The following is a 27,684-nucleotide window of genomic DNA, read 5'->3' on the forward strand; positions in this document are numbered from 1 at the left end:
AGGGGTGGGGTACCCACAGGTTCTCTGGATAGCCTGTTCCAGTGCTTCAGCACTCTCACAGTGAAAAACTTTCCCCTAACATCTAATCTAAGTCTCCCCTCTTTTAGTTTATAAACATTCCCTCTTGTGCTATCACTGTCAGACCATGCAAAAATTCAGTATCCCTTGTGTTTGTAACCTTTTAAGTACTGGAAGGCTGCAATGAGGTCTCCCAGGAGCCCTTCCTTTACAAACTGAATGAGCCCATCTCCCTTAACCTTCACTTTCCCACACTGCATCTTATTTTTAGGAAGCCTCTGACCAGATTTCCTCTAAGGTAGCACAAAGTCTCAATTCACATTTTTTGAGTGTTTGAAGATAATAAAACATACACATCTGCTATTTTTTTTCCAAACAAATCTAATTTTGATCTGTTAATGACTCTGAGTTTTGAATGGCTATAAATCATAGTATATTTGAGTCCATGGTGCTGTTTTAGTACTACTACTATTATCATTTATTTGATAGTTTGATTGATTGTTTTGGTTAGGTTTTACATCCATTAGATCTGGATCTTCTAGAAAATACCTAGTAAATTAGTACACTTATTTTTCAAACAAACTGGCCAGAGCAAATGTCACTAACAGTTTAATGGTGATGACATCCAAAATAGTTTTTGCTTTTGAAAAATGTGAATAAAAGAGGAATTTCTCCATGTCTATGAAATGCTATGGTGGCATGAATGCATAGGTGGCATTCTGCTTACTGGTGTTTGTTTCCCAGAAGGACGTTTCCTTCAGATTTTTTTGAGCACATCAGAAGGATGTGCTAGTAACTTCAGTTACTAGAAGTAGCAGTTTCTTTAGCAAATAAAATTTTGTCTGCTGCTTTTCTCTGCTCCATTCCTTTTAAGATATCACTCCTCCAAACAGTTTCACACCAGACAATGTTTCTGTTTACATATGTGCTCCAGGATGGAAGCTGACATCAAAAATGCTCAAAAATCATCTAGATTATAAGCTTAAAATCTGCATTGCTTCTTCACTGCCTCAATGGAAGCGCAACTGTGTATTTCTTATGTTAGAAGGGAAGAAAACTTGTTAATATGTTCATTTATATCCCAGGATGCTCAATATATTGACCAGTTGAAGTAATCTGATTTCTTTCATTTCCTTGATTGTTAATGTGACCTTTGATCATTCCTGTCTTCAAATGCCGGCAAGTTTTATACAAATGCCAGAATTATACTCTGCATCTAAAATAATGAAATAAATGTTAGAAAAAATAAATGCTTCCTCTGTCTCTATGGGATAACCAAGGATTTGTTATTTGCATGGTTTACTTGTCACAGGAGAGGAGATGTAGAGATTGGAGACAGACGACAGTCCTGCTTATCTCCCCTCTGGCTGCTGCTACACTCCTCTCTCCTAGGCAAAAGGGATCTATTACTTTTGAGAGGGAAGAAGTCATTCAGTGAAAGCCAGTGAGTTCTAGAAGAGTGGGTGAGGGTGGTACAGGGAAGGACATATGCAGGGATTCCAGCATCATTCCCTATTAATTTTATTCTACATTTCTAAATTTTACCTGTGTCTTCCTGAGATGAGAGTAGTTGGATGTTTGGGGAAAGGAAGGGAGGGAAGATATTGGAGATAAGGTGGAAGGAAAGTGGAAAAACCTAACCTCTCAACTGCTTCAGATTCAGTCCTAATTCTGAAATTAGATCAGCATATTTGTTGCTATGATTAAACCTATTTGGTACAATAAATGCAAGACATTCAGATACCTCCACTTACTGCTATCTCTAACCAGAGCTCAAAAAAAATTAAAAAATTAAAAAACAAACAAACAAACAAAAACCACCAAAAACTCCACACAAAACCAGCACCTTAGGGTTTGGAGAAATAACTCCTTAAATAGAAAACAGTTTCTATTTACTTCTTCCTCACACAAATTCTAACATGCTGAAAGTATTAAGTATGTTAAGCGTTCACACCCTGCAAAACACTGAAGAACTGATGTTACAAGAATATTATCAAAACATTCCTATTTTCTAAGTAAGTGTCTATTAAAAGTCCAGAAAAGCTGAACCAAATTATACCGGTTCCCATGTGAAATCCATATCCACCATAGGCATGGATAAATTTTTGAGATTTACATGGTTAGTTAGGTATTTGTTATCTTTTCCCTCACAATTTCATTTCAGAAATATAACATTCAAATAACACATTAACAGAAATGAATGAGCCTGAAGCATCATAAAGAAAAGGATCTCAATGGTCCTTTATCATTTTAATAGCATGTACCCATGTTCAAACTGTGTTTAGGACCTTGTGACCTCACGCAGCCTCACACAGTAAATATTAGAAAACATGTCTTTTTAACAAGATATAAATTAAAAGACACTTGCATGGTGGCCTTAAGCGAAATTGAGACAAATCTTAAATTTTATGAGTAATAATTCAAGTTATAAAAATTCACCAGTAGCATCTGGAAAAATATAAATATATCTGTTGGATTTACATCTGATTTTACTAAAAAGAAACTACCATAGGTCACAAGCTCCTCAAAATTTGAACAACAATAAGTTAACACCTAGTTAAAAACAACAGTTCCTCTCCATTTGAAAAATTCAGATCATGTCATAGCAATAAAATATATAGTTTGAGTTTAGTTTTAAACATGGGCATATACTGGGATGATTATTTTCTATGCAAAGTTTGTAATTTCAGCTAAGAATTTCAAAAAGATACTACTAGTATTGGCACAATACAATATTTTGATAATGGAAATACAGAAGTACAGAAAAAAATAGAACTTTCAAAACCAGTCAGTTTGAAATTACAGATTTCATTATATTATGACCAGCAGTAAACCCACAAAAAATTAAGCTGATGTAAACTTTTCCAGATGCTACCAGGACAACTTTTTGAGTATAAACTTCAGAAAGGACATTTCTATAGACACATTTTTATAGTTTGACTTTGAGCTACAGACAGTTTTGTCTTTTGAAAATCAGAATTATCTGTAGTTTAATTTGTTTCCCATTACAGTTTCAGATTTCTTCTTCATCCATAAAATTAACTGCAGTGAACTTCCAGGAGTAAAAAGCTGTCTTTTTTCAGGCTTGAATAAGAGGAGAAATAGTCACTTGTCCTGAAAGCTGGCTACAATTAAACATATTGAACACAAATTAAAAGCTGTAAATGTAAGACTTTGGGTACTTTGCTGTGATCCTTTGTTATAGAAATACTGTATTATATGATAAACAATCAATATGCACCTTCATTTGGCTATAAAATGTTTTAAATTTTATTTAAGTAGACAATAAATAAAAATAAAATAGGAAAGTACAGTATTTACCTTTTCCAACTGGGCATTTTTTTTGGATTTGTACAAAAACTCCCCAACTGCCACGAAGACAGAAAGCACCAATCCTGCTGCCAGGACAATAAAGATTCCTCCAATATTTTGGACTCCCAAAGCACTGGCCTCTTTGCTTTCCTCCTCTGGGCAGCCATTGCCTCTCCACCATTTCTCTTTCATCATGTGAAGTTTTCCTTCCTCTTGCAGCTGTAGAATTGCTATAGTGATCTTGTCTCTATATGGGGAACCTAAAAAGATCACAGAGATCATACACTGTGGCATATATTTTAAAGAAATTTACTTTTGATAAGAATAAAAGAAATGCAGTGCTACAGAACAAAAGATAATATCCTCTTCTTTACAGATAATAACACTTATGAGACAGCCATGTACATCTAAGTCTAATCACTCTGGTCATACAAATGCAAAACTGCATGCACATATGAGTATATATGCGCAAAACTTGATCCAAAACAGGTGTTTCCTGTAAGCCAGAAAAATACTGATGAAGTAAGTCCTACCACATTCAAGCCTATGATCTATTAGACTATTAAATCCAGTCAAAGAGTAATATTATAAATAAATAAATAAATGAATGAATGAATGAATGAATGAATGAATGAATGAATGGATGAATAAAACAGGCTTTTGATTATGCTGCAGTATATATTCTTTAATACAAACCTATAGGCTGTTGCTTTAGTTTGCTACCCTAAAGCTAATCAAAAGATCCAAAGTCTGATACCTAACAAACACTTTATATTATCATTATTTTATTATAAAATATAGAAACATCAGCTTATGCTTCCGGACAAGGCCGCAAAGGTCTATTTGATAGATTGTCAGACATGATACCATCTAAATACTTATTAGCACTGCCAGGAAGCAAGCAGCTCATTCAGAAAGATAAAGTGTCTGAATAACAAGGATGTAAATTTTCATATTTTTAATGTAGGCTACTTCTTTCTCATAATCTAATATTTTAATAAGATGTGAAAATTTTGCTGCTTTAAAACATTTCAGTATTTCAAAGAGCAGTTCACAGAGTAGTGTCGTATCTTCATATGTCATCTGCTCTCCTTTATACAGCGCACAGGATTTTTCAATGAGTACTTTAAAATCTACATTAATTACTGAATAATATCACTGGAAAAAGCTTTACTATTCTGAATGTTAGAGAGTAAATCATATCAGTTAGAAATGATTTTTCTGTGCTAAGATTTATGCAATGTTTAAGGAAACAACAAAGCCATCATTTTTCTTCTCCTCCTTCAAAAACAAGAAAAAAAGACTTCCCACTAAATTGGATAAGAAATCCCAGGGGAAGGAGGGGGTGGATAATAATAATAAATAAATAGAATAAAATAAAATAAAGATTAGATGAAAAATCATGGCACCCCCTTTTTTCATATGTCATGAATGCAGTTCTACAAAGAATTCCTCATCCTTCCTGTCATAACAGTGTTACTGATTCACTATCATTTTTACAGTGTTTCCTTTGGATGAATAATACAAAGTGTTTTCATTCATTTGATACCTTTAAAAAATTCTCAGAATCCTTTTAGATAGATAATACTGAGACATTTCACTATTTCATATATATTCATTAATTCTGAAAGAGCTGAATGAAAACATTCATAGAATATTTTGTACTTTTAGATTCTGATAAATATGGTATTGGGGGGGGGGGGGGGGGGTCTCTTTTCACAAAGTACTCAATTTATTACTGCATATTTAGAACTTGTCATGAGAATATATCTAACTGCAAAAAATTGTTGAGGCAGCATGGAAATAAAACACTGAAAGACCATTCATTACAAAATATTATGGGCTTTTCCTTAATTTCAAAATAAAAGGTAGGAAGGTCTCAAAGGCCTCAAAGTAAAGTTGCAAGAATTTGAGTTTTTATAATCTCTGCTTAGAAAAAAGGAACATTCTATGCTAGGAGCTACATTATGTTTACACAGGACTATAAGGAAGCAGAGAGAAGGAAAAACAAACTCCTTTGTGCTTTCTTGTGCACACAGGATCCTATGTTATACAGTTTCAGACACCTTGATTGTTCTGAAACTCTGTAAAACCCTACTCTTGACACTTGTCTTTATACAGATCAAAGAAGGAAAGTGATTTGTTCACAAGAGCCCAAGGAGTACTACACATCCTACAAATATTTAACAAGAGTACAACTTAAATAACACTAGCTTCTGAGAGATAATTTTGAACTCAGTTTAAACCATATCCTGATCTGATAAGATACTTCTTAGTTAAACTGATTTGCATTAGGTTTCCACTCTCTTGTTTTCAGTATATAGGTACTACCATCTATTTTTCATGTATTTATGCATTCTGAGTCCCAGTTTTGTAAAAATACAAATTCTAGTCCTTTCTAAGTACTTAAAAATGAACTAACAGAGGAATTCATAATCAGAAATCATAAAGCACAGGATAATCCTGTCTACAATTAGCTAAGTTTATAAGGATTATTTTTAAAACATGCATCTGAATAGTGACTCAGTTCAACAACTTTTGCATCACTTTCTGTTGGCGATTTGCAAAAATTTAGACAAATATTTGGGTAGTCAACAGATTACAAGGTTTTCTTACAGCAGTATTTGCATTTGGTGCATTTGGCTCATCTTAAAAATAGTAATATTATAAGTAAGAATTAATTTTGGATACGCAACATGATATACTGATTATGTTGTTAAATATTTTAAATATTCTACCTTTGAAAAAAACTAGCATGCATTCATTTTTACAATTCCATTCTTTTACTAAAAGATTCACAATTATATAAATGCATTGATTCTCATTTTACAACAGTCTAGGTTAGGTCTATTAAACCTAGACAGCTGATATTTGGAAAAAGTAAACTCAGAAGACCCTGAAATGGCTAAAAGTTTCATGGTCTGATCAGTGGATGAGAATATGTACGAAGCATCCACATTACACATTTAAAACTGCAGTTTTCCTTGCAGAAATGAAAAATGTCTACAAGCAAAAATCAAATGTTCTGTAATTTTATTGGTAATTTTCACCATTGTTCCTATCACAAGTGAAAGATGAATTAAACCATTTCATGAAGTATTGCATGAAGGTCATGTCCTGCTTGTGTGTTTTTAATGCAAAACACTTCACTGAAGAGACTTCAGTGTTCAGAGAGAAAAAATAAAATGTAAAAATAAAGATAAAAATAAAAACAGAAACTGGTATACTCCTTGACAAATGCATATGTAGATACGTGAAAAATAAATATAGTATCTGGAAGAATGGAAGAATGGAGTAATAAAGCAGAAATTACAAAAAATAAATTAATTAAATGAGAGTAAAATCTCAGATTCAAAGAAAGCACAAGTAATGTTAATTTTCATGTACAGAAATGCGAACCTCATGTCAATTAAATGACTTACTGTTGAAAAAAATCTTACTAATTTGTGCATGGAGAATTACTTGGGCATGGACAGGAAGCAGCCATACAGACACCAAGATATTTAAAACTACATCCTAACCTCAAGAAAAAAGATAAAATACAATTTTCCATTGACTGTGTAAGAAAAAGAGAAGCTGTATGGAAATATCAGGCTTATTCTTTCCCTTCTTCCCCAGGTTTTCTTTCTTCTTTTCTCTATTGACTCCATGAACCATCCCCATGATAAACTAGCATTAGTGGGACTACAGGGAAAATTATACAATATTTGCTGGACTCACTTTAGTTACAGTCTATAGGAGTGAGAATTTCTGCTGGAAGAATTTTAATACGCTCTCTCTATTTACACAGTTTATGGAGACCTTAATACCTGTCATCGACAAAATGAATGAGGAATACAATAATTTGTAATAACTTGAAAATTTTAAATGTAAATGAAAATGTGTATAAAATTCTGTCTGAAGTATCTATACCAAGCTAAGATAACAAAGTCTCAGAAATACTGAAGTTATATTTAGATAACTTTGCTTCCCTGAAGTCACAGCACATAAAGATTTATGCACATAGTTAGATATTTAGTCACGACTTATGAACACATAATTTTGATATATTGAGACTTCACTGTATATAGATTAATATATTAGAATCTTGCTGAATTGGCTGATCTTTGGAATACTTCTTGCTAGGTTATAATTTAATTAAATCTTCTGACTATTTATTTATTTATTTATTTATTTCCAATTACAGGTAAAAGGATTTGGAACTGGGACTTACAGAACTGAATTTGGCCCAAAACAAATAAAAAGGAATGGTAGCACTTCACAAACTCATTAAAAACTGTTGAAACAGGAACTTGTTTGTTTCATTGTTCTAGGTGAATTTTATAATGAGAAATTGCTGTAAATTGTTTGATATTTGAAATTTGAAAGTTTGTGCCCATGTGACTTACTTACATATTAATTTTCATTTACTAGACAGAAAAATCCAATTTGACGAGTTCTATATCATTTATAGCCTCTTTTGTTGCTGCTGTATTTCCCTTGTTATTATAAACAAGACTAACTGTTTTATCTTGTAACATTATTTAATGTTCTATTTTTTCTTTGTCTAAGCAAGAAGAAATTACCTAGGAATATACTATCATAATCAGTAGCTTGTTTATTTTCATCATGAACTGAATAGATGCTTAGCCTATGAAGAACCACAGAAAAACTCCTAACTGATGCAGGGCCTCATGTATCACCAGCCCTGAAACACATTCCAGGAATATGTAGCGTACTCAGCACTCAGTAATAAAGGCTGTCAGCCAAATTTACAACATGCTATAGGAGAGATTCCTCTCCTATGCAGCTCAGGGGCAGTGGGTATAGTAGAAGCACTTTAGCTCCACAGAACTGTTTTTATTCTGAAAGTCACAGGCAGTTTTTCTCTCTAGCACAAAATCCTCTCTAACTGGCATGAAAGAGAAGTAATAAAGAAGAGTCAGCACAGTTTGGTTTGTCCCTCCTGCCTGTGGATTCAGAAGTTACCAATCAACATCTGAAGAAAGTGAGCAATTTTGACAATTCACAGCTCCTGGATCCACTATAAAAATCAAGTAATTTTCCCATTCTTTGGGATCACTGAATACTATTTCCATATTATGGAGTAAAATGCTACTGCAATAGTTGTGTATTTGATGGACTGAAATTCTTTGGCAGTAATAGAAAACAAGCAGCACATGACAAGTGAAGCAATGAATCAAAAGAAAACGTAGTATTTCCTGCAAACTCAAAAAGGGAGAAGATCCTTCTTTATCTCAATTTCAGACTTTTAATCAATTCCAAATGAATGAGAAAGGCTCATCAACCAGACATTGAAGGATGTTCATGTCCTGAGCTCTCAACATAATAAATGAACAAATAAACAAACAAACAAACAAATGAATAAAAATAATGCCACTAAGAAGATTTCCTCAGATGCAAAGCAAGCCACTTACACAATATCAATTAGCCTGGTATTTTTAAGAGTATAGAAAAAGCCAGCTATCAGCATATTACATTATGGAATGGATGTGAGATATTCAAAAGCCATCTAGATGTTGTCCTGTGCAACTGGCTCCAGGTGGCCTACTTGAGCAGAGTGGAGCAGATGACCTCCTGAGGTATCTTTCAAACTCAACCATTTTGTGATTTTGTGAAATGCAGCTTTGAAAACAAATTAAATTTATAATGTTAAGTGAAGTGAAGCAAGCCAGTTTTTTCAGTTTAATCCTCCCAGTAAATAAGAAAAGCTGTCTCTTTTGTTTTCCATGCAGATTTCTCTTCCCCAGTTACATGGCATAAGTGACTAATGAAGCAAGACAGTCTGCTCTTGGAGGACCTTTGGAAAATGGAGACATAGGAGACATCAGCTGTATTCCTCAAGTGAGAATAAGAATCCTCAAATATTCAGAGTGCTTAAAAACACTGGCTATTGTATAGGCCTCCAGAGTTTCACTTACTGTGTTTTCTGTCTGTAAGACACCATGACCGATTTAAAGTCACAGTGCTACTCTTGTCATTTATCCTAGCTAATGTTCTGAATTCTATCCTTAAAAGTGTGAATAGATGAGATAGGAAGAATTCAGATTTATGAAGAATTTTCAGTTTCAAATTTCTTTTCCGTTACAAAGTAATCATTTGTGTGCAAAAAATGTAATGTGCTTGGGTCTAAATAAATGACAGCCAGGAATTTGCACACATTTTTGTGTACAAATTCAAGTCATTGTTCAAAGAGAACAATCTTGACTCTATAATTAGAAAGTTTGAAATACTTTCATTGCAAAAATATTCCACTTCAGTACTGTGAAAGGCAGAAATTTGGAAGTGACCAGTGGAGAGTGTCTAGCTGGAACAGCAGCTTGTCCATAGCAGGTTGTTCAGCTGAGTTCACAGAATCAGCTTTAAAGACCTTAATCAGACCTTAAAGATTATCTTGAATGCCTCTCTCAGCAAACTTTCAGTCTGTTCCAGTATCCAACCATCCTCACTGTAAAGAAGTTTTCTGTTGTAGGGGTTTTTTTCGTTTGTTCATTGTTTGTTCAGTTTGTCCAAAATGTCTCTTGTCTTGGTGCAAGGTGACAGGGAAAAAAGTCTGGCTTTGTCCACACTATTTTCACCATCAAGTATTTACTCACATGGATAAGATCCACTTTAAGACTTTTTTCTACCCCTAGCAGAACAGTACCCTCTCTCTCCTCTCCTGCAGCTTTCAGAAAGGCAGTGGGCAATATGATTTCAGTTATCACATGTTCCTCAGTATAGCCTGAAAGCATTGCAATTATACTAAAGGACTTTGGCAGACAAGGAGAGGAGGAGCAATATTTATTCAGGAAATGTGAGACAGATGCAATTAAGAGTTGATGCTGCAGTTTTTACAGAACAAGAAAACCCCCAAACATGTAAACATTACGTGCTGGGATGCAACACAGTAGTTTGTTTCTATTTAGGTGGTGATATACCAGAACAGAGACATTTTATGTAAGTAGATGAGTCTTTGACAATGCAGCACATACATGAGGTCCTAGCCGCTACTGAAGTTTGAATAATGTCTTTGCTTCAGCTACATCTGTCCAATAAAATCCTACTCAAAGCTCCACTTCTCTGAGTCTGCTCATAATAAGTAGTGTAAATCGAGTGCTTTGGAAATCCTTTATTAATGTCTCCTACCATGCCTCAACACATTCATACTTCTGAGGTAACTATAAAAATGCAGTTCTTTCATCAAATATGTTAGCTACACAATCATATATTTCAGCAACAATAAATTAACTGCTCAAGCAGTTGAAATTCTCAAATTAGTTTCAGTACATTGTTTGACCTGCATAAAAATAAATAATAGGCATCTATTTCTTCCTGAATGTTCAGCTAATGAAGACAAATACATTAATTTGTCTTAGTTATGAAAGAACTGAAGAACTGCAGTTTTATACATGTAAAAGTGACTAATATTACAGTACAAATTATATGAACAATTACAGATTAAGTGCAGGCAAGCAGAAGAAAAAGGCCTCCTGTCTTGGTATATGGCTTCATGTTTATTCCTATAAAGACAGATCTGTTTAAATCTCAAGTCTCCAAGGCCTGGTAAAAAAATGCTCATATTATATAATTTGTATAGCCTGATGTTAATAAGTAGCTTCAAGAGAACTAGAGGATTTTAACAATAAAACCAAGTGAGATACTCAATTTATCATAGCTTAGAAATTAGGAAGGTCGGAGGGGGTTCATTCATTTTTATTATTGTTTGGCTTTTGTATTTTCTCTCTTTTGTTTTGTAGTGCTTTAGATTTTGAAAACTATAGGCAAGGGACAAAGTTTATACTCTTAGTAGTGAAATTTAGAGTGCAAAGACAGTATTCATTACACCTCTTATTCAAAATTTATCTAAGAAAGTATAATGCAAACATAAATAGATATGCACACATAATAAGTAGATAGCATCCCAATTGTAAGATGCTTTTTTTTTTTTTTTTACATCATCAGTACTTTAGAATAGACAGTAGACAAGCTCTGATATCTCCAGTGTGCCATATAAAATAAACAGGAAATATCTGCAGAGTCGGAAATCTCAGGAATGATTAAATTGAAAGCCAATGTAAACTGTTAGAATTAGTACTTTACAAAGGCATCATAGAATCATAAAATATACCAAGTTGGAAGGCACTCAGAAGGATCATCGAGTCCAACTCCTGGCTCCATACAGGAATATACTTTCACCAGTGCAAATCAACACTTTTTAAGCATCTGAACTTTTTGGTATTTCAGATATGATATTGTACTGTTAACAATATTAGGGGCTAAATTTATATATTATTTACATCTTTATTCCTTACAATATTGGACCTGTCTGCTTTTTGAAAGGTTCCTCAGCTATTCTTATCTGTTTCTTCCTTTTTGGGAGTGTTGTTTGGTTTTGTTTTTAAACAAATATATTTATACAAAGATGGACTTGTCTACCTAACAGGGTCAGGCACAGCTGACTTACTGAAGGAGCAGAAGCAAAGCAAGGTCTTACTAATTGTATCCAGGGAGCTTAGCACATTCATTTTCCTTTACTAATATTTCTATAGGAAAATTAAGTAATGTAAAAAAAATAAGAAATTGCATGCTTTGGAATTTATGAAATTGTGCAATATTTCTGAAGTAACAGAAACACAAAAAACCTTCCTTGTTTCTCCTGGAACAAATGTGCAAAATTATGATCTACGTTAATTGCTGACTACCAAATGCACAAATGTTTTGAAGGGAATTTTTCAGTAAAGTGATCAGTGTCAGTTGTTGACAGGGGAATGAAAGCTACACTGCTCAAGTTCTACAAAGTTTAACATAGGATAACTGGGAGGGGAATTAGATAAGGTGTTTTGTTTTTTTTTTATACGTAAAATTGCTTTTTACAGCTTTTTATCATTTCTCTTGCCTCCTTCTTATTACTTCTAAATTAAAACTTTTTTTTTTCTTTTTTTTTTTTCTGCCACTGAAAGATCTATGGTACCTTCTGCAGCTATCACAAAACAGGGAATGGTCTCAGGACTGTCTTTAGACTCAGTGTGTGTAATAGTTAGCTGTGCAGAAACTCCAATTCCATTTCCACATCTCAGATGGCATGCTGTCCACTTTTTCCTTTCTACATGACTAGGGCTCACCTGGCCTCATTAGTGTGTAGGCAGATTAGCACAAAGTAAATTAAGTGTATGAAAAAAAGGTAAACTATTTTGCAAGTTTAAGTTACTAAACCAGCTCACATCATTTTCAGTTTTTGCAAAATGCAAGTGCCCTATGTCAGTTTAAAATGTCTGAAATCTCAGCTTTGCTTTCTTACTCAGATATTTTACAGATTAAAATGGCATGCCTTTTTTATTTTTCAATGCTTCTTTAGAGGAAAAAAATGTCATTTCTTTTCTGCAAATCTGTCTCCTGAAAGTAATTGGAAGTAAGGGAGAGAACTTCATCTTGTAACCAACAAGACAAAAACTGTCAAAACTGAGCACTAGCAAGAATTAGAATAATGTGATCAGCCTGATGACACTCCCTACACTAAGAGACATTGGGAACACTCAAATAAAGCCATGGGCACTCAGTGATTGAAATAAGAATTCTGCTCAAAACTCTTTCAGGGAGTTTTACAACATTCTCTTAGAATAAAAGCATCAACGGGGGGGAGGGGGGGGAAGGAAAATGTAAGAAAAAAAAAAAGACACCCAAATAATCTTTATCTTCAGAATCTTCAGAAGAGGTTAATTGCAGGATAACTATACTATATATCCTCATTCACTCAGAGCTTAAAGAATAGACTGTTCCCTACTTTAGCAGCTTTTATATAATGTTTGACTATGTTTGACTATGGACAACTGTACCTTCAATTCTTTTTTATAAAATTTCAGGAGTTTCATACTTTAATCTTGGTCAAGCTGGACTTCATCTTGTCACAGTTGCATGCACCTAGAGCAGGAAAAATTTCTAGCATCACTATGTTCTAAATACGTAATAACATAATAGATCTCTTTCTGAAAAACATTGGCACTTCTTCGAAACATTAACCTGGATGTAAAAACTGCTCAGAGAGAAAAATTTATTTCAGACATACAGCTGTAGAATTTAAGGCTTTGGTCTTTTTAAAGTGAGACAACACTGTGGAGGCAAGATCCTACACATTTATAAGATAATGAAGTACTATTACTTACAAAGCATTTACTCCAATTTTTACTTTACAGACAAGCTTTGTATGTAAACTAATTTTTGGTTGATTACAAAAGAAAGCTGCAAACCTCTGACTAGAATGATAAATGAAGCAAGAGAGCAGGCTGAACAAATTCTGAAAGGATTCTGAAAGGAGAATAAAGGAGGCTGTTTTGAGATCATTTTCATAATATTATTTTTAAATGTCCTCTTTATATTTGGGAAATGAGAGTAATTTAATTTAATTGCCTTTTTTTTTTTTTTTCTAAAAACATTTGTTTTAGTCTTTGAAATTTCAAGTGTATTTTAAAAGCTTTTGTTCTTAAGCAATTTATATACCCCACTGTGCCTCTATTTAAATCTTTCTATATTTGGAAACACTTAAAAAATGGCATGTAATGAAATATTTTGTAAAATACGTGCATTAAGGCTGTGGTTAGGTCAACTAAAAAAATTCAATATTATGAAAAATAAACTTTTACTGAGTATTTTTTTTAGGTCACTCCTAAGAAATACAAGTAATGTTCACAAATCAGATAACCTCCAGTGCTGTAGGATGCAACATGATAACTGTTACACATTTGCTGATTATGCTATTTGTTTAAATTCTATTTGAATCCAGCAGCTTCTCACTGGGTAGGAAGAAGAGTGTTGTAGGTGCATTTAGTAATGGCTTAGAAATATATGAATAATTCATGAAGTCAAAGAGAAGATGTGAAATAGCAGATCATAAATTACTGCCTGAAAACATTTTTTTTTTTTTTAATGAACTCTTTAATTTAAAGGGGTGGAGTGTGAAATTCTCTTTTTAGATTCTATGTCTGATGAAATTACATGAATACTACAGTCTTCAAAACACACTTATCCAAACAGCATTTTAATTACTTGCTACACAACTGACTGAAATTCAGAAAAGATTAAAAAAAAAAAAAAATAGAGTGAGAAAGACAACCATATATTTGGCTCAAAAATAAAAGATTTTATTTCCTAAGCAAAAAAATGTTGAATTAAATTACATTGTGCAAGACTACATAAATACATTTTTGTGTGCAAGTGATCTGTATATCATATCAGTGAATTGCACATTATATAAGTCCAACAAAGAAACTTTTTGGAAGTCATACGGAAGTTGGGCAAATGTGGGATATTTTTAAGAAAAAAATATGTTTTCTTCTTTAAGAGAAAAAATATATTGTAAACAAAGTTTTTTCACAGAAGCAAACAACAAAAAACCCACAACGGTTACGCGTCAGGATTTGGTAGCGGGGAGCTGCAGGGATGGGCTCTGTGAGCAGAGCCCAGCGCTGCCCATGTGAGAGCAGAGCCAGCTCCAGCTGCTCCAAAGGGACTGCCGTCGCCAGAGCTGAGCCGTGAGCGACGCCGGGTGCGCTCTGCGAGAGCAGATGGAAGGAAGGGACGAACCGCTGTCCCATGGATACCCTGCAAGAGCGGCCCGGACATAATCTGCAGCCCGCGGGGAGCAGCCCGCGGTGGAACCGCAACTGCAGGGACCCGTGTGGAGCAGTGCCCGAAGGGTGGCACGGTACGGAGTCGTGTTGATGCGGTGCTGGGAGAGCTGCATCCTGTGGGAAGGCCACGTGGGATCAGTCGGGAAGGACAGCATTGCGGGAGGGAGCCACCTGAAGCAGGGGCAGAGAGCGACCGCGGAGGAACGGCAGACATGAGGATTTTAGGACTGACCACAGCCCCCATTCCTTCCTACATATGTAGAAGGGAATGGGTGGGAGAAGATGTTGTTTGGGCAACAGAAGCAGTGAAAGATGTGGAGTGCAAGATGTGAGGAATGGCTGAAGTCTCTGGCTTTGTTCAGCCTCAGATCTACAGCTTCTGCACAAGGAAAGGGGAGGGGCAGGTGCTGATCTTCTCTCTCTGTTGACAGTGAGAGACCCAAAGGAGTTGTGTCAGGAGGGGCAGGTTGAGAAATAGGAAAAGGTTCTTGACCAAGAGGATGGTTAGGTACTTGAAGAGGATCCCCAGGGCTGTGGTAATGCCAGTTAGCCTAATAGTAAGCCTAATTTGGACAATGCTCTCAGAAAAAAAGTTGGACTTGATGATCCTTGTGGGTCCCTTTCCAACTCAGGATATTTTATATATTTATAATTAGCTTGCTTTAGTTCTTACTGATCTAGTCTACTAGTAATAAGCAATAAATTAAATCAGTCTCTCTATGCTGAATCTGTTTTGCCCATGACAGTAATTGCTAAATGATGTCCCTTTATTTATATTAGTCTGAGACTTTTTCACCATACTCTATTGAGGAGGGAGAGAGTGGCACGGTGTAACTTAGCTGTCTATCAGTGTGAAACCTCTGCACATTAGGATTTACAGTAAAGACAACTTCTTTAAGAATGGCACCTTTGAATCAATACAACATAAAAACCTAGAAATTTTGTTCCATTCTATGAACTTAAGTGGCTATGCAAATATCTAGTGCCCATGGCCAATGAATCTCTGCTGGAAACTTTTTGACATGCAAGGAATGACTTGTTTGTATCACAGCAGCTGTCAGCTTTCTGTTGCAAATATATAAATACAGAGTGTGGAGATATATTTACATGAAAAAAAAAATAATACTTGAATCTGGTTTCCAGGTTATTGCAGCTTTGTTCAATGAGTAATTCCATGAAACTTAGTTTGATGATGAAGTGTTTGTTGCTAATCATGTTTGTATGTTGACCCCAAAAATACATTTTTATCTTGACCCAAAAATATACTGTTTAATTTCATTCGTGTCTTGAAAGTTTTATTTTCTCTCCAAGTACAGTGAAGTACCTCCATATCATAAAGGGACATGTGATATGTACCTTATACCCTTCCTAGCTTTTTCTTTCAGGACATCTTGATAGTCTATCATCATGGAATGATCAGGGATAAGAATAACAGTATGCTGTGGTAAGAAGAGACATAGTTTGATCACAACAAGAGAAAAGTCATCAACTAGTAGAAGTGAAGAGTGTTATTTAATAGATCCCACTCAGTATGTTTTGCAACCGAGAAATTATAAAGAGTGCCATTTATTTTCCTGTAAATCTTATCTCCCAAAGACCCCTTACTATTTTGTATTTCTTAATAGTTAGAATAAATGTTTTTTATTAGGGTTGCTTACACCCATAATTTTTCAGTTTCATAATGTCAAATATATTACTTTGCATGTATCTCCACACACACGTTTGTCTTAGCTACCACCTTGTCTGAAAGGTGCATGCTTTTTTTTTTTTCTAGAGATGATTTCAAAATATGTTTCTTCCAATTTGAAAGCAAAAAAAAAAAAAAAAAAAAAAAAAAAAAAAATTAATTGCCTTAATATAGAGTGCATGGAAGCTAAATTTCTAATCTTTCATGTGGTTCACTTCAAATAGATAATAAATACCAAGAATGGAAACTAGTATTTGTCACGTAATATTAGTCTGGTTTACAGTACTTTGTGTTGACTAAATGCAAGTCATACCAGGTCTGTTCATGTAAGGCATAAAATGTATATTGCTGCATAGACTAAGTCTTTTTGAAAACAAATGGACTTGTTTGTTATGTTTGATCAGAAGATTATGAGTACGTGGAAGTATCATACACATATATTCAGCTGGGATTCCTTCAGGAATAAACTCAGTTTTTAATAACTTTGTCATGCATGGTGAAGAAATGGGACAATTAAAACTACTGGAGGTGATTATGACTTTAAAGGATCTATCGTTAAATGTAAACTTGTTTTGTATACTCAAGCAGGTTGATACTTTTTCTGTCTTTCCCTCCCTCTCATTTTTACATTGTTTTTCCCCTCCCCCTCTTTCTCCTTCCTTTCCTTAAACTTATATCAACTTTGGATGCTGAGGTGTATACTCACGCAAAGCCAAATTCCAACCATTAAGATAAATACATATGTATTTCTTATAATATCTAACTGTACATAATGCATATTTACATATTTATTGTCAGAAATATCTCATGCATTATACTTCAAGATTTCAAGTATACAAAGCTGCTACCTTAATTTGTAAATGTAAGTCATGAGAGTTGTCATTCCATCTATAACTTATCAAATTCATTGTCTGTACCTTATTTTTTTGTGTCATGTGTGACATGTTAAATAAAGCTGAAAGCAAAGATAACATAACAATGCTGTCTCACACCTCTTCCAAACATCAGTGAATTTTGTTAATTTTAAAGGTGTGTGCTAGTTCTACTATGTACTCAAAGTACGCGTATCAATTTCCCATATCATGGCTATATTTCAGCATGCTAAACTTTGTTTACTTCACAAAAGCTTTCACAATACTAAAGCTTCTAAAAGGATTAAACCAGACTTCATTTCTTTACTGCATGGAAACAATTGATGCCCATATACTTCCTGAACTCCTGTTTGGTTTTTTGTTTGTTTCTTTCATTCTTTTTTTTTTTTCTCCTCATCTTATACAATTTTCTATCTCTGATTGTAAAACTTTTACTGCAGTGTTCTAAGCTGCTGCCATATTTGGGGGTTTTGCATTTTCCAAACAATTATTATATCATAAGCTACTAGCATATTTTCCTGATAGGAAAGCTTTTACTTCTCCTTTTCATAGCTTCCTGAACTCAAGCAAATTATATTCTCTCTACTAGCCATCAAGGAACTTCCTTTGATATAGTTCAGCAAAAGTAACCATACTCATTCTAGTTTATTTGGCATAAAGTCTATAACAACCGTATTGATCAGAATTGATCAGAATTGATCAGAGTTGATCTTTCATGAAAATATTTCTGCCATTTCAATACACTATTCCAGGAGATAAAACAGATGTTTTTATAAATTTGGGAAGATGACATCAGTAGCTTTCAGACAAGATGCCTCTATCTGAAGAAATTCCATATTTTTCTACTCAGAGATGTGCTTGCAAGTAGCTTCCCAAAGAGGCATGAGCAGTAATGTGTGCTTAGTTTTGAAATCATTATCCTGCAGTTTCTCAAGCACTTTACAAGTTACTCTTTGGATTATTGACTAAAGAGATATCACTCAATTTCATATCTTCATAAACATCTTCCATAATCATAAAATAATATATACTTCTCAAGATTTAACTATGCCAAAAGGTCCTTTAAAGACTATGGAGTTAATCTTTCCTGTAGAAATGAGTTTAATTATAAATATGGCTTAATTTTGTATTATGCACATCTTTGTAATATCTTTTTGCTTCAGCAAAGCAATATATTTCACAAAATATTCTGACAGGCGCTATAGATTTTTTTTTTTTTTTCCTAAAATTTCCCTTATGATTGCAGAGACAACCTAGTCTCCTTCTATTGAGACTACACATTTATACAGAGAATACAAACCATTTATAAATGTTAGTTCATACGTCTGGATAGCATTTTATAAGCACTGTCTAAAGGAAGAATTAATCTCTTATTCTCAGCTGTCCTGATAAATCTCCAAATGCTGTTTTAATTTACCCTTAAATCTTTTATGAAAATCTTAATTTAGATCTTATTTTATGAAAGCCTCACCTATTTTACATGTCATATTTTAATTTTTTGGTTTTTTTTTTTTTTAGTTTATCACTGTTTGAAGTCTTCTTTTTCCCTCCTTTGGTAATCTCTGATTCCTATGTGTCCTCTATTTGTTTCGTTTTGGTCACAAGACAACTGTCAGCTAACAGATCCCCTTTCACAACTCTGTTGTTTCTCTTGACCCCGATCATTTTTTTTTTTTACTTGTTGTAGATTGTTAATGTCTTTGATACAAATTAAAGTTAATGAAGAAACGTACTACTACTGCCTGTTCTTCTTGAATAAAGTAGGATACAAAGCCAAAAGGACAGTTTACTTACTGAGACATAATTGTCTGTTTACATCCAGTTATTTTTTTCTCTAAATCTTTACTGATCACTCCAGAAGTTTGCTTATGGTTTTATGTTTGTTTTTCATTTGTTTTCTCAATAGAATATGATTTTTTTAAAAGGCATATGCATTAAAACTAAATGCCTAGCAACTAATTGTTCAAAGACAAAATGAACAGAATCATAATTTCTTCAGGAGATATCAATTGCATATCTAATTACGAAATCACTAAAATTAAAACAATGTTAAGGTTTCAGTAAATATTCACAGTTTACATGAAATGTTTTGTACTCCTGGATACTCCTTTATGCAATATATTCCAGTAATGTTTATAACTTAATCTTCCTTATCATGTTCTTAATATACAATATTAGAGTCAACTTTACCCACACAATGGTTTAATATAATACTAACACAAATAAAATAAAAAACAAGTATAAGAACTATGTGGCGAAAAAAAAAAAAAAATCCCACATATAAAGCATATTCATATTAACAACAAAACAATTCGTTCTCCTGAAAATTAAATTTAAAACAATTAGCAGTCTTGCAAAAACATCTTCAGAACAATATTACAATATTAGGTAGGATCACTGGGCAGTATCCCTATGTATTCTGAAATCAAAAGCTGGATCTTCAGCTCATGTCTTTCAATAGTCACTGCAGACAAACGGAACTCAGAACATCTGTCCTTGCTGAATCTCATTCTATGGATTCTAGAAGCCAGTTCTTGTTGTTGTTTTCTAATTTTGCAGCCAAATTTTTGTACATAGTCAGAAACACCTGACTCAGATAATATTTACTGAATTGGAATTGTTTTGCAAAAGCATATGTCACAAAGTTAACTTAGTATTTCTTCTGTTTGTAGATTATACATACATACATACATACATACATATATACATATATATATATATATACACATATGGAAGGCATGCTATGGAATCTTTCCTCTTATTTTAAGAATCTTAGTGTTTAGCTATCTCACCATAGATGCTTCATGTCATCAGCTTTTGCTACTGAAAATTTTGAAAAAATACTAGCACTTCATTATCTAAACAGAGTTCAACATTTAGAAAATATTGAAAAGTATCAGGGCTGTGGAATGTAATTTTGTTATTTTTGAGGGTATGGAAGGAATCATATTAGAGAATCATCATATAAAAATGGCCAATTTCTTCAAATAACTGTTTTTGGTTTTTTTTTTTTAGATAACAAAATACAATCCATAAATGCTAGTAAAATATGTTGCGTTTTTCTTTAGACAGGAAAAAGAGAATGAAAGGAATGCTAGTAATGTAGAGAAAGCAACAGTATATTGGAGATTTTCTATTACAGCAACAAAGATTAATGAAGAGAAATCAATGAATTGACATATAACCTACCCATGGGAGTTCCCACGCCATAACCTTTTGAGTCTATCAGGCCTCCAATCTGTGTTAGGTTACAGTTCCGCTGTGTGACAAACTCAATGGTTGTCGACTCCATTAAAAATGCGTAGTCAGAGGTAAGCACACGCTGGATGCCTTCTTCATTGCTTTTAACAAGTACTGATTGCCTCCTGCTACTCATGAAGGCCCACATCTTATCATAAGTGGAGATTTTTGATTTCTGAAAGACAAATATTAGATGGAACAGTAATAAAGATAAAACACGTTTAAGAGTGAATGCAAATTCCAAACTTACACATTATTCTCATATCATATTTTATTGCATGTGCCAGATTTTACAACAGCAAATGTAAGAGTGCCTATATATTTCATCTCATCTGTGGAAAACAAAGCAGATGGACATATTCTCAAGAAAATGCATTATATTTATAGTTAATCTATTTTTCATTCTGTACACGCTTTTATTCGTGTAGAGTGAAAACCTAAAAGTTTTTAAAGCCAGTGAAAAACTATTAAGGATTTTAATATAGTCAAGTTCATCAACAGTGTTGGTGAGTTTCATGGGAGAATTTGTTGTATTCTAGTACATTTGAAATTCGCTCATATTTCAATCATTCACCTACTCTTGAGCACTTTTAAAAACCTACTGCGCAGTGTAGCAGTGATCAGAACACTTACAGACAGCAATGTATGGAGAAAAAAAGTCATGAGGAAGAAGGCAACAAATATACAATTTACCACACTCTAGTAATATTTATTTGCCATTACAAACATAACCGCTAAAAGTCCTAAAGTTGAATATGTATCTATTGCTTTAGTATTCCCTGAATGCAATGCACTATTGTGTTATGGATGAGAGAGAGACAAAGAAGACAAGAATTTGGTACAAATTGCTGCTGCACAGTTATAGGGGAGTTACTCCCTTTCTCTACGCATCGGCTTCAAAAAAAAAGCAACCGAACTTTTGTAAAGTATTGTGTAAGAGATAATGATAAATGATAGATAAAATTAAGGCATTAGAACACTTGATCATTTCATATTACATTTGTCACCACGTGTTTAATAATGTTCCAAACTCAAATGTATTAGAAAAAGTTCATTAAAGTTATATCTTGCATAGAAAATAAAATGTAGAGATACAGTATGAAAACTGGTATAATAAAGCTCTTTCAGGCATCTTTCATCTTTTAATGTCAGCCTTAAACATAACTTTGCCATCAGCTCTGGTGGAGATACTAGGCAAAGATTGACACTACAAACCTTTCTGAAGTTCCACTGACTGGCAGCCATAAAATCTGTCAAAAGGAGAATTAGTAGTGTATGTGGAATGAAAAGAACATCTATTTGGGGAAGAAAAAAAAAAAAGACAACTTTGTCCCCTGCTGGGACAGAATCCAAGACTTATTTCAGTCTGCCTGAGGACTTAGCAAAACAAGCATTTGAACTAACTCTAGTGTCAATGCTAACAAAACGGAAGACTTCTAGAACTCTGCATGAACACAGTATTCCTGTACTGAATGTTATGCAAATGACTATAAAAGGTTTTAGTAACAATCAAAGAGGAAGTCATTTTTTTCTTCAGAAGATACTGTGAATCCATAGAATTAAGAAGACCAAACAGATATAGCCTCTATTCATAGGGTTTGTTTTCTCAATCAAATAATTCTTTGAAGCACTTAATACTACACTATATGCAGAATAAGATACTTTAAACAATGCACATTGGCTCTGCATTACTATGTAATGCAGAAAGAAAGGAACATAAGTGTTTTCCAGTGTTTGTAAAATTTTGCCTGTATTATCATCTAATTTTTCACCATACAATCTTTATTCCACTACTGAAAGCAAATATTTAAGCCAATATCTGAGTAATACAAGGAATTTGCAGAGAAAACAATTTGGGTAAACTGTTAAATACATCGCTGGTACATGCTGAGAGGGAAAACATCACGTTAGAGCCATACTAGAAAATAAAGTAAGTAAGAATGAACGCACATAAGTATTTCTGCACTTATGTTGTAAAAAAACATTACCAAGTTAAAAATATGTTAGCAAAAGGTATGGTTACTCTCTACACAAGCATGTGGAAAAAGAGCACTCTCAAGGACAAGACGTGTTCATTATGATGATTAACTTTATAAATTAGGATGATGCTTCTGAAAAAGAAGGAAGAGAAGTCACAAGCAAAACAAAATCAAGGAGAGCTTCTGCATAGTAGTGTGCTTGCTGTAATAATTAAAAAAGAAAGAAGATCCTGAAAATTACAATACTGTCAGTATCACTTGTGCCAGATGAAATTATGGAGAAGATCATTATGGGACATGTTGAAATACATCTGAATGCACACATTGGTTAGAGTCAACACAGGTTCACAGGGAGAAGTCCTTGTTAAATCTCCTTTTATTAAAAGGTTACCCACCTAGGTAACCAGGGGAAGCCAGTTGATGTATTCTTTTTGGATTTCAGCAAGGCTTTTGGTACTGATTCTCACAGTATCCTTCTGGACAAAATGTCCAGAATACAGCTAGACAAAAAGATAACGATGGTTGAACAGTTCATTGACAGGTCAGGTTCAAAAGGATATAGTAAATGAGGTTATATCAGGCTGGCAACTAGTCATTATTAGAGTCCCACATGACTCCACTTTAATGTTTTCATTAGTGACTTGGATACAGGACTTGAAGATATATTAAGTAATTTTGTGGATGACCTTAAATTGAGAGGATCTGATGACTCCCTTGAGGGTAGAGAGGCCTTGCAAGGAGATCATGACAAATTAGAGGGCTGGACAATCATCAACCACATGAAGTTTTAGAAGAGCAAATGCTGGATTCTGCATCTGGGATGGGGCAAATTATACTTGTATGGACTAGAGGACAAGAGGGTTGATTCTTGTTGATAGCAAGTTGAATCCAATCATGCGCCCTGGCAGGAAAAAGAGCCAACCATTTCCTGGGGTGCATGAGACCCAGAACTGTCAGTCAGGTGAGGGAAGGGATTGTCCTGCTGTACTCTGAGCTGGTGTGGCCTCACCTCAAGCACTGGGTACAGGTTTGGGCACCACAATATAAGAAAGATGTAAAACTACTAGAGAACGTCTACAGAAGGGCTACGAAGATGGTGAAGGGTTTAGAGGAAAAGATGTATGAGGAGTGGCTAAGGTCACTTGGCTTGTTCAGCCCAGAGAAGAAGAGACTGAGAGGAGTCCTCATCGTGGCCTATAGCTTCTTCATGAGGGGACTGGATGGACTGGCACTGAACTTTTCTCTCTGGTGACAGTGACAGGACCCAAGGAAACAGCATATAGCTGCATCAGGAGAGGATTAGGTTGATTGTTAAGAAAGGGTTTTATACTAGTGAGTGGTCAGGCCCTGGAACAGGCTTCCCAGGGCAGTGGTCATGGCACCAAGCCTGACAGATTTCAAGAAGAATTTGGACAACATTCTCAGAAGTATGGTTTGAATTTTGAGTGGTCCTGTGTAGAGTCAGGATTTGAATTCAATGATCCTCGTGAGTCCCTTCCTACTCAAGATATCTACTAGTCTATGGTTCTTCCATCCCTAAAAGGCAGAACTGAAATGATGTCAGAGAAAACAGCCTACCTATTTGTGACTTAAATTCAAACTGGTATTTAGAAATTCTTACAAAAACAATCTATAATAAAAGAGATTTGTTTTATGTATAACATAGAATACTTATTTGAGAAAACAAAACAAAACAAAGCATTTGATTCAGAAAAATACCATCACAAATGGTTTTCCTCTGTGTTTGGAAAGTTACTCAGCAGATTCAACTAACTAAACTCAAGAAGCTGGAACAATCAAAAGCATCAGGAGCCCATTTGACATTGAACTAAACAGAATGACACTCCAATATGTACATTTTGCTTCTGGTGGTTATGACTGTGTCATTCATATCAATAGAAGCAGATGCTGTGATTTAAACATTATGTTTCTATCTTCTTTCACTGTGCACAAATCAGTCTGGTTAATCAACTTACATACTCCATCAAGGAAGTGGATTATTTTCTCTGAGTTACTTCACCATTTTGTGTAATCTAACTGGAAATCAATGCCTTAACATCCAGCTTAATGCAAAATCAACTGGAAATGATGTCCGCATAAAATAACCTGTGATGACATGATTTATCATGCCTGTGTTCCCTCAGTAATGTTGAAGATAATACAGAACAGTAAGAAAGCTGCCTATGACTTGCAACATTTGAATTTCACTGAATTAAAAAGGAGAACTAAATAACATAGAAGTTGGACATTAAAAGGTTAAACAAATTAAAAAAAATTACATACCTGGTGCATAAAATTGTAGTTCTAACAGTGACATTCAGAGTATACTCACAGTGAAAATTCTCAGTGTTCTTAAATTAAAGACTATTGGAAGATAACTATGCATATTAGAGATCACAAAAGAAGGTATGGCAAAGGCTTTAAGTTAGTCTGATGCTATGCATATAAGTGAGGCTGAAAACAGGAGAATCATTATTAGGAATACGTTAATATTGTGCCCTGAAGTACTGTCTAGGAAAGAAATATCTGAGCAGTGAGACTGGAATATGAGGATAGAAAAATATCAAGATGTTGGGTGAATGCCAAAATAAACAAGGATCAAAGGTCAGGGAAGTATACCTCATGATACAAGACAAGATTAAGCAATTGTACAGTAAAAATGTGGTAGGCAATTTCTGACCTTTTTCTACAGGGGACTGTATAGAATGCTTATTACTGATACATTAATGAAGATATTTGTTTTACGATGGCATGCAACTTACTGTCTTCTAAAAGCGTTGAGATGTAATGTACAATTGTGCAATGAACTTTGCTCACAATCATGCAATATTTAACACAAACGAAGCAGTAATAACAAAAGAAAGATTAAATGTAACTAAGATTAAATACCAAATAAATAAATAAATCAGAAGCCCAGTTCCTATGCATTTGGAACTGCTATTCAATACATGTGAATAAAACCGAGACAATCTTTACATGAAATAAAATGGCAGACTCCCAGAACTACCTCACTATTTCCTATTTCCAAAAGGGCCTATAATACCTTTTGTTTTCCTGAGCTCTGTGTTGTTAGTGGAGACGAATAACTTTTTTATTTTTAACCAACCTTTTTTTAAAGTTACAGAATTCATGAATTTTTTATGTCTGAAAGAATGTTTATTCTTACCTTCTGTAAAACTGAGTGGATTGCCTCACAGATCTGAACTTGATCTGATATGGTTCAGTATCTTTATAAACAGTTTGGAAAAGGGTACTGAAAGCACTCTCACAAAGTTTTTTAGTTGGAGAAATACACTGGAAAAAAAAGAGCTACTATGCAGAGATACCTTGAGAGGCTAGAAAATTAAGATAAACAACAATTTCCAAGCACTGAACAAAGATAAACACAAAGTCTATCCAGTGACAAAGTAATCCCAAGCTACTGTGCAGGTTTGGAAATTGATTGGCAAGAATGTGTCTTGGCTGAAGAGGACTTGTGGATTCAAGTGGACAGTGGGCCAAAGTGACTCACATGAGGTTCAACAAAGCCAAGTGCAGGTCTTGCACCTGGGTCATGGCAATCCCCACTACCAGTGCCAGCTGGGGAATGTAAGGATAGAACACATCCCTGCTGAAAAGGAACTGGGGGTTACTAGTGTATTGGCAAGCTAGACATGAGTCAGCAATGTGTTATCACAGCACAGAAAGCCAACCGTATCTTGGGCTGCACTGAAAGAATCATGGTTAGCAGGTCAGAGATGATTCTGCCCCTCTACTCTGCACTGATGAGACCTAATCTGGAGTACTACATCCAGGTGTGAAGTGCTCAGTATAGGAGAGACATGGACCTGCTGGAGCGTGTTCAGATGAGGGCCACAAAAATTGTCCAAGGGATGAAACACTTCCCCTCCAAGGACAAGCTGAGAGAGCTGAGGCTGTTAAGTTGGAGAACAGAAGGCTTTGGGGAGATCTGAGAGCAGCCTGAAAGCAGTATCTAAAAGGAGGCTGTAAAAAAGAAGAGGACAGACACTTTAGCAGGGTCTGTTGTGATAGGATACAGAGAAATGGTTTCAAACTAAAAAAGGAGAGATTTAGACTGGATATAGAGAAGCTTTTTACAATAAGGGTGGTGAGGCATTGGAAGGTGTTGCCCAGAGAGGTGGTAGAAGTCCTGTACTTAGAGACACTGATGGTGAGGCTGGACAAGGGTCTGAGTAACCTGGTCTAGCTGTAGTTGTCCCTGTTGAACTAGATGACCTTTAAGGATCCTTTCCAACTCAAACAATTCCATGATTCTACAATTAGCCGTAGTAACAGATGCTCCATTGCAGTGGTAAAAACAAACTTTAGCTTGTATCAGCAAGATCATAGCAAACAGAATGAAAAATGAAATTATTCCACAACACCTGACATTTGTCAGGCCATACCAGGAACACTGTTGTCCATTTTGGTCCTCCATCAGAACTTTGGAGATCTTAACTTATGAAGTATAACTGAAGGAAAAGTTGTTGTTCAAGCTAAAGAAAGGAGGGCTTGCATATCACATTCTTTCATTGCCTACAGAAAAAATTAAAGAGAACTTGAAGGTATTCTCTTCACTAGGATGCATGGCGATAGAATGAAGAGGCAATGGCAAAAGAAGCAGTGGCTGAAAGAAAATGCTTTGTGAATATAAAGCAAAAATGTATTCACCATGAGAACAGTTAAGATTTGGCATATATGTAGCCAGAAGAAATAGTGGAATGTGCTCACTGGAAATATCCAAGTCTTACTTTAACCAGGTCCTGGATAATCTAAGGTCTTGCTGTCAATTTAAATAGCTTTCAAATTATTATGGTGAGCAATGACACTTCTCTCTGTTTATTTTATTCTTTTTCTCAAACAAACAAACAACAAAAAGAAATGTCATTTTGTGCTTTAAATAAAAAATAAAAACATTGTATGTAGTTTATACTTCAAGGTAAAGACAAACCCAATACTAGCTGGGAAAT

The 27,684-nt window shown here is 34.6% G+C and overlaps 1 protein-coding gene across 1 annotated transcript in view; it reads right to left on the reverse strand.

Annotated features, from left to right (window-relative positions):
• Positions 1-27,684, reverse strand: part of GRIK2 (glutamate ionotropic receptor kainate type subunit 2) — a 310,527-nt gene that overhangs the window by 12,995 nt on the left and 269,848 nt on the right. Inside the window, exons 14-15 of the mRNA XM_090135954.1 lie at positions 20,685-20,910; positions 3,340-3,590 (exon numbers count right to left, since the gene is read on the reverse strand). Coding sequence (XP_089992080.1) covers positions 3,340-3,590; positions 20,685-20,910 — 477 coding nt within the window. The remainder of the gene's footprint in view (positions 1-3,339; positions 3,591-20,684; positions 20,911-27,684) is intronic.

The sequence above is a fragment of the Phasianus colchicus genome, chromosome 2 (genome assembly GCF_987193195.1).
Source record: "Phasianus colchicus chromosome 2, bPhaCol1.hap1.1, whole genome shotgun sequence".
Taxonomy (NCBI): domain Eukaryota; kingdom Metazoa; phylum Chordata; class Aves; order Galliformes; family Phasianidae; genus Phasianus; species Phasianus colchicus.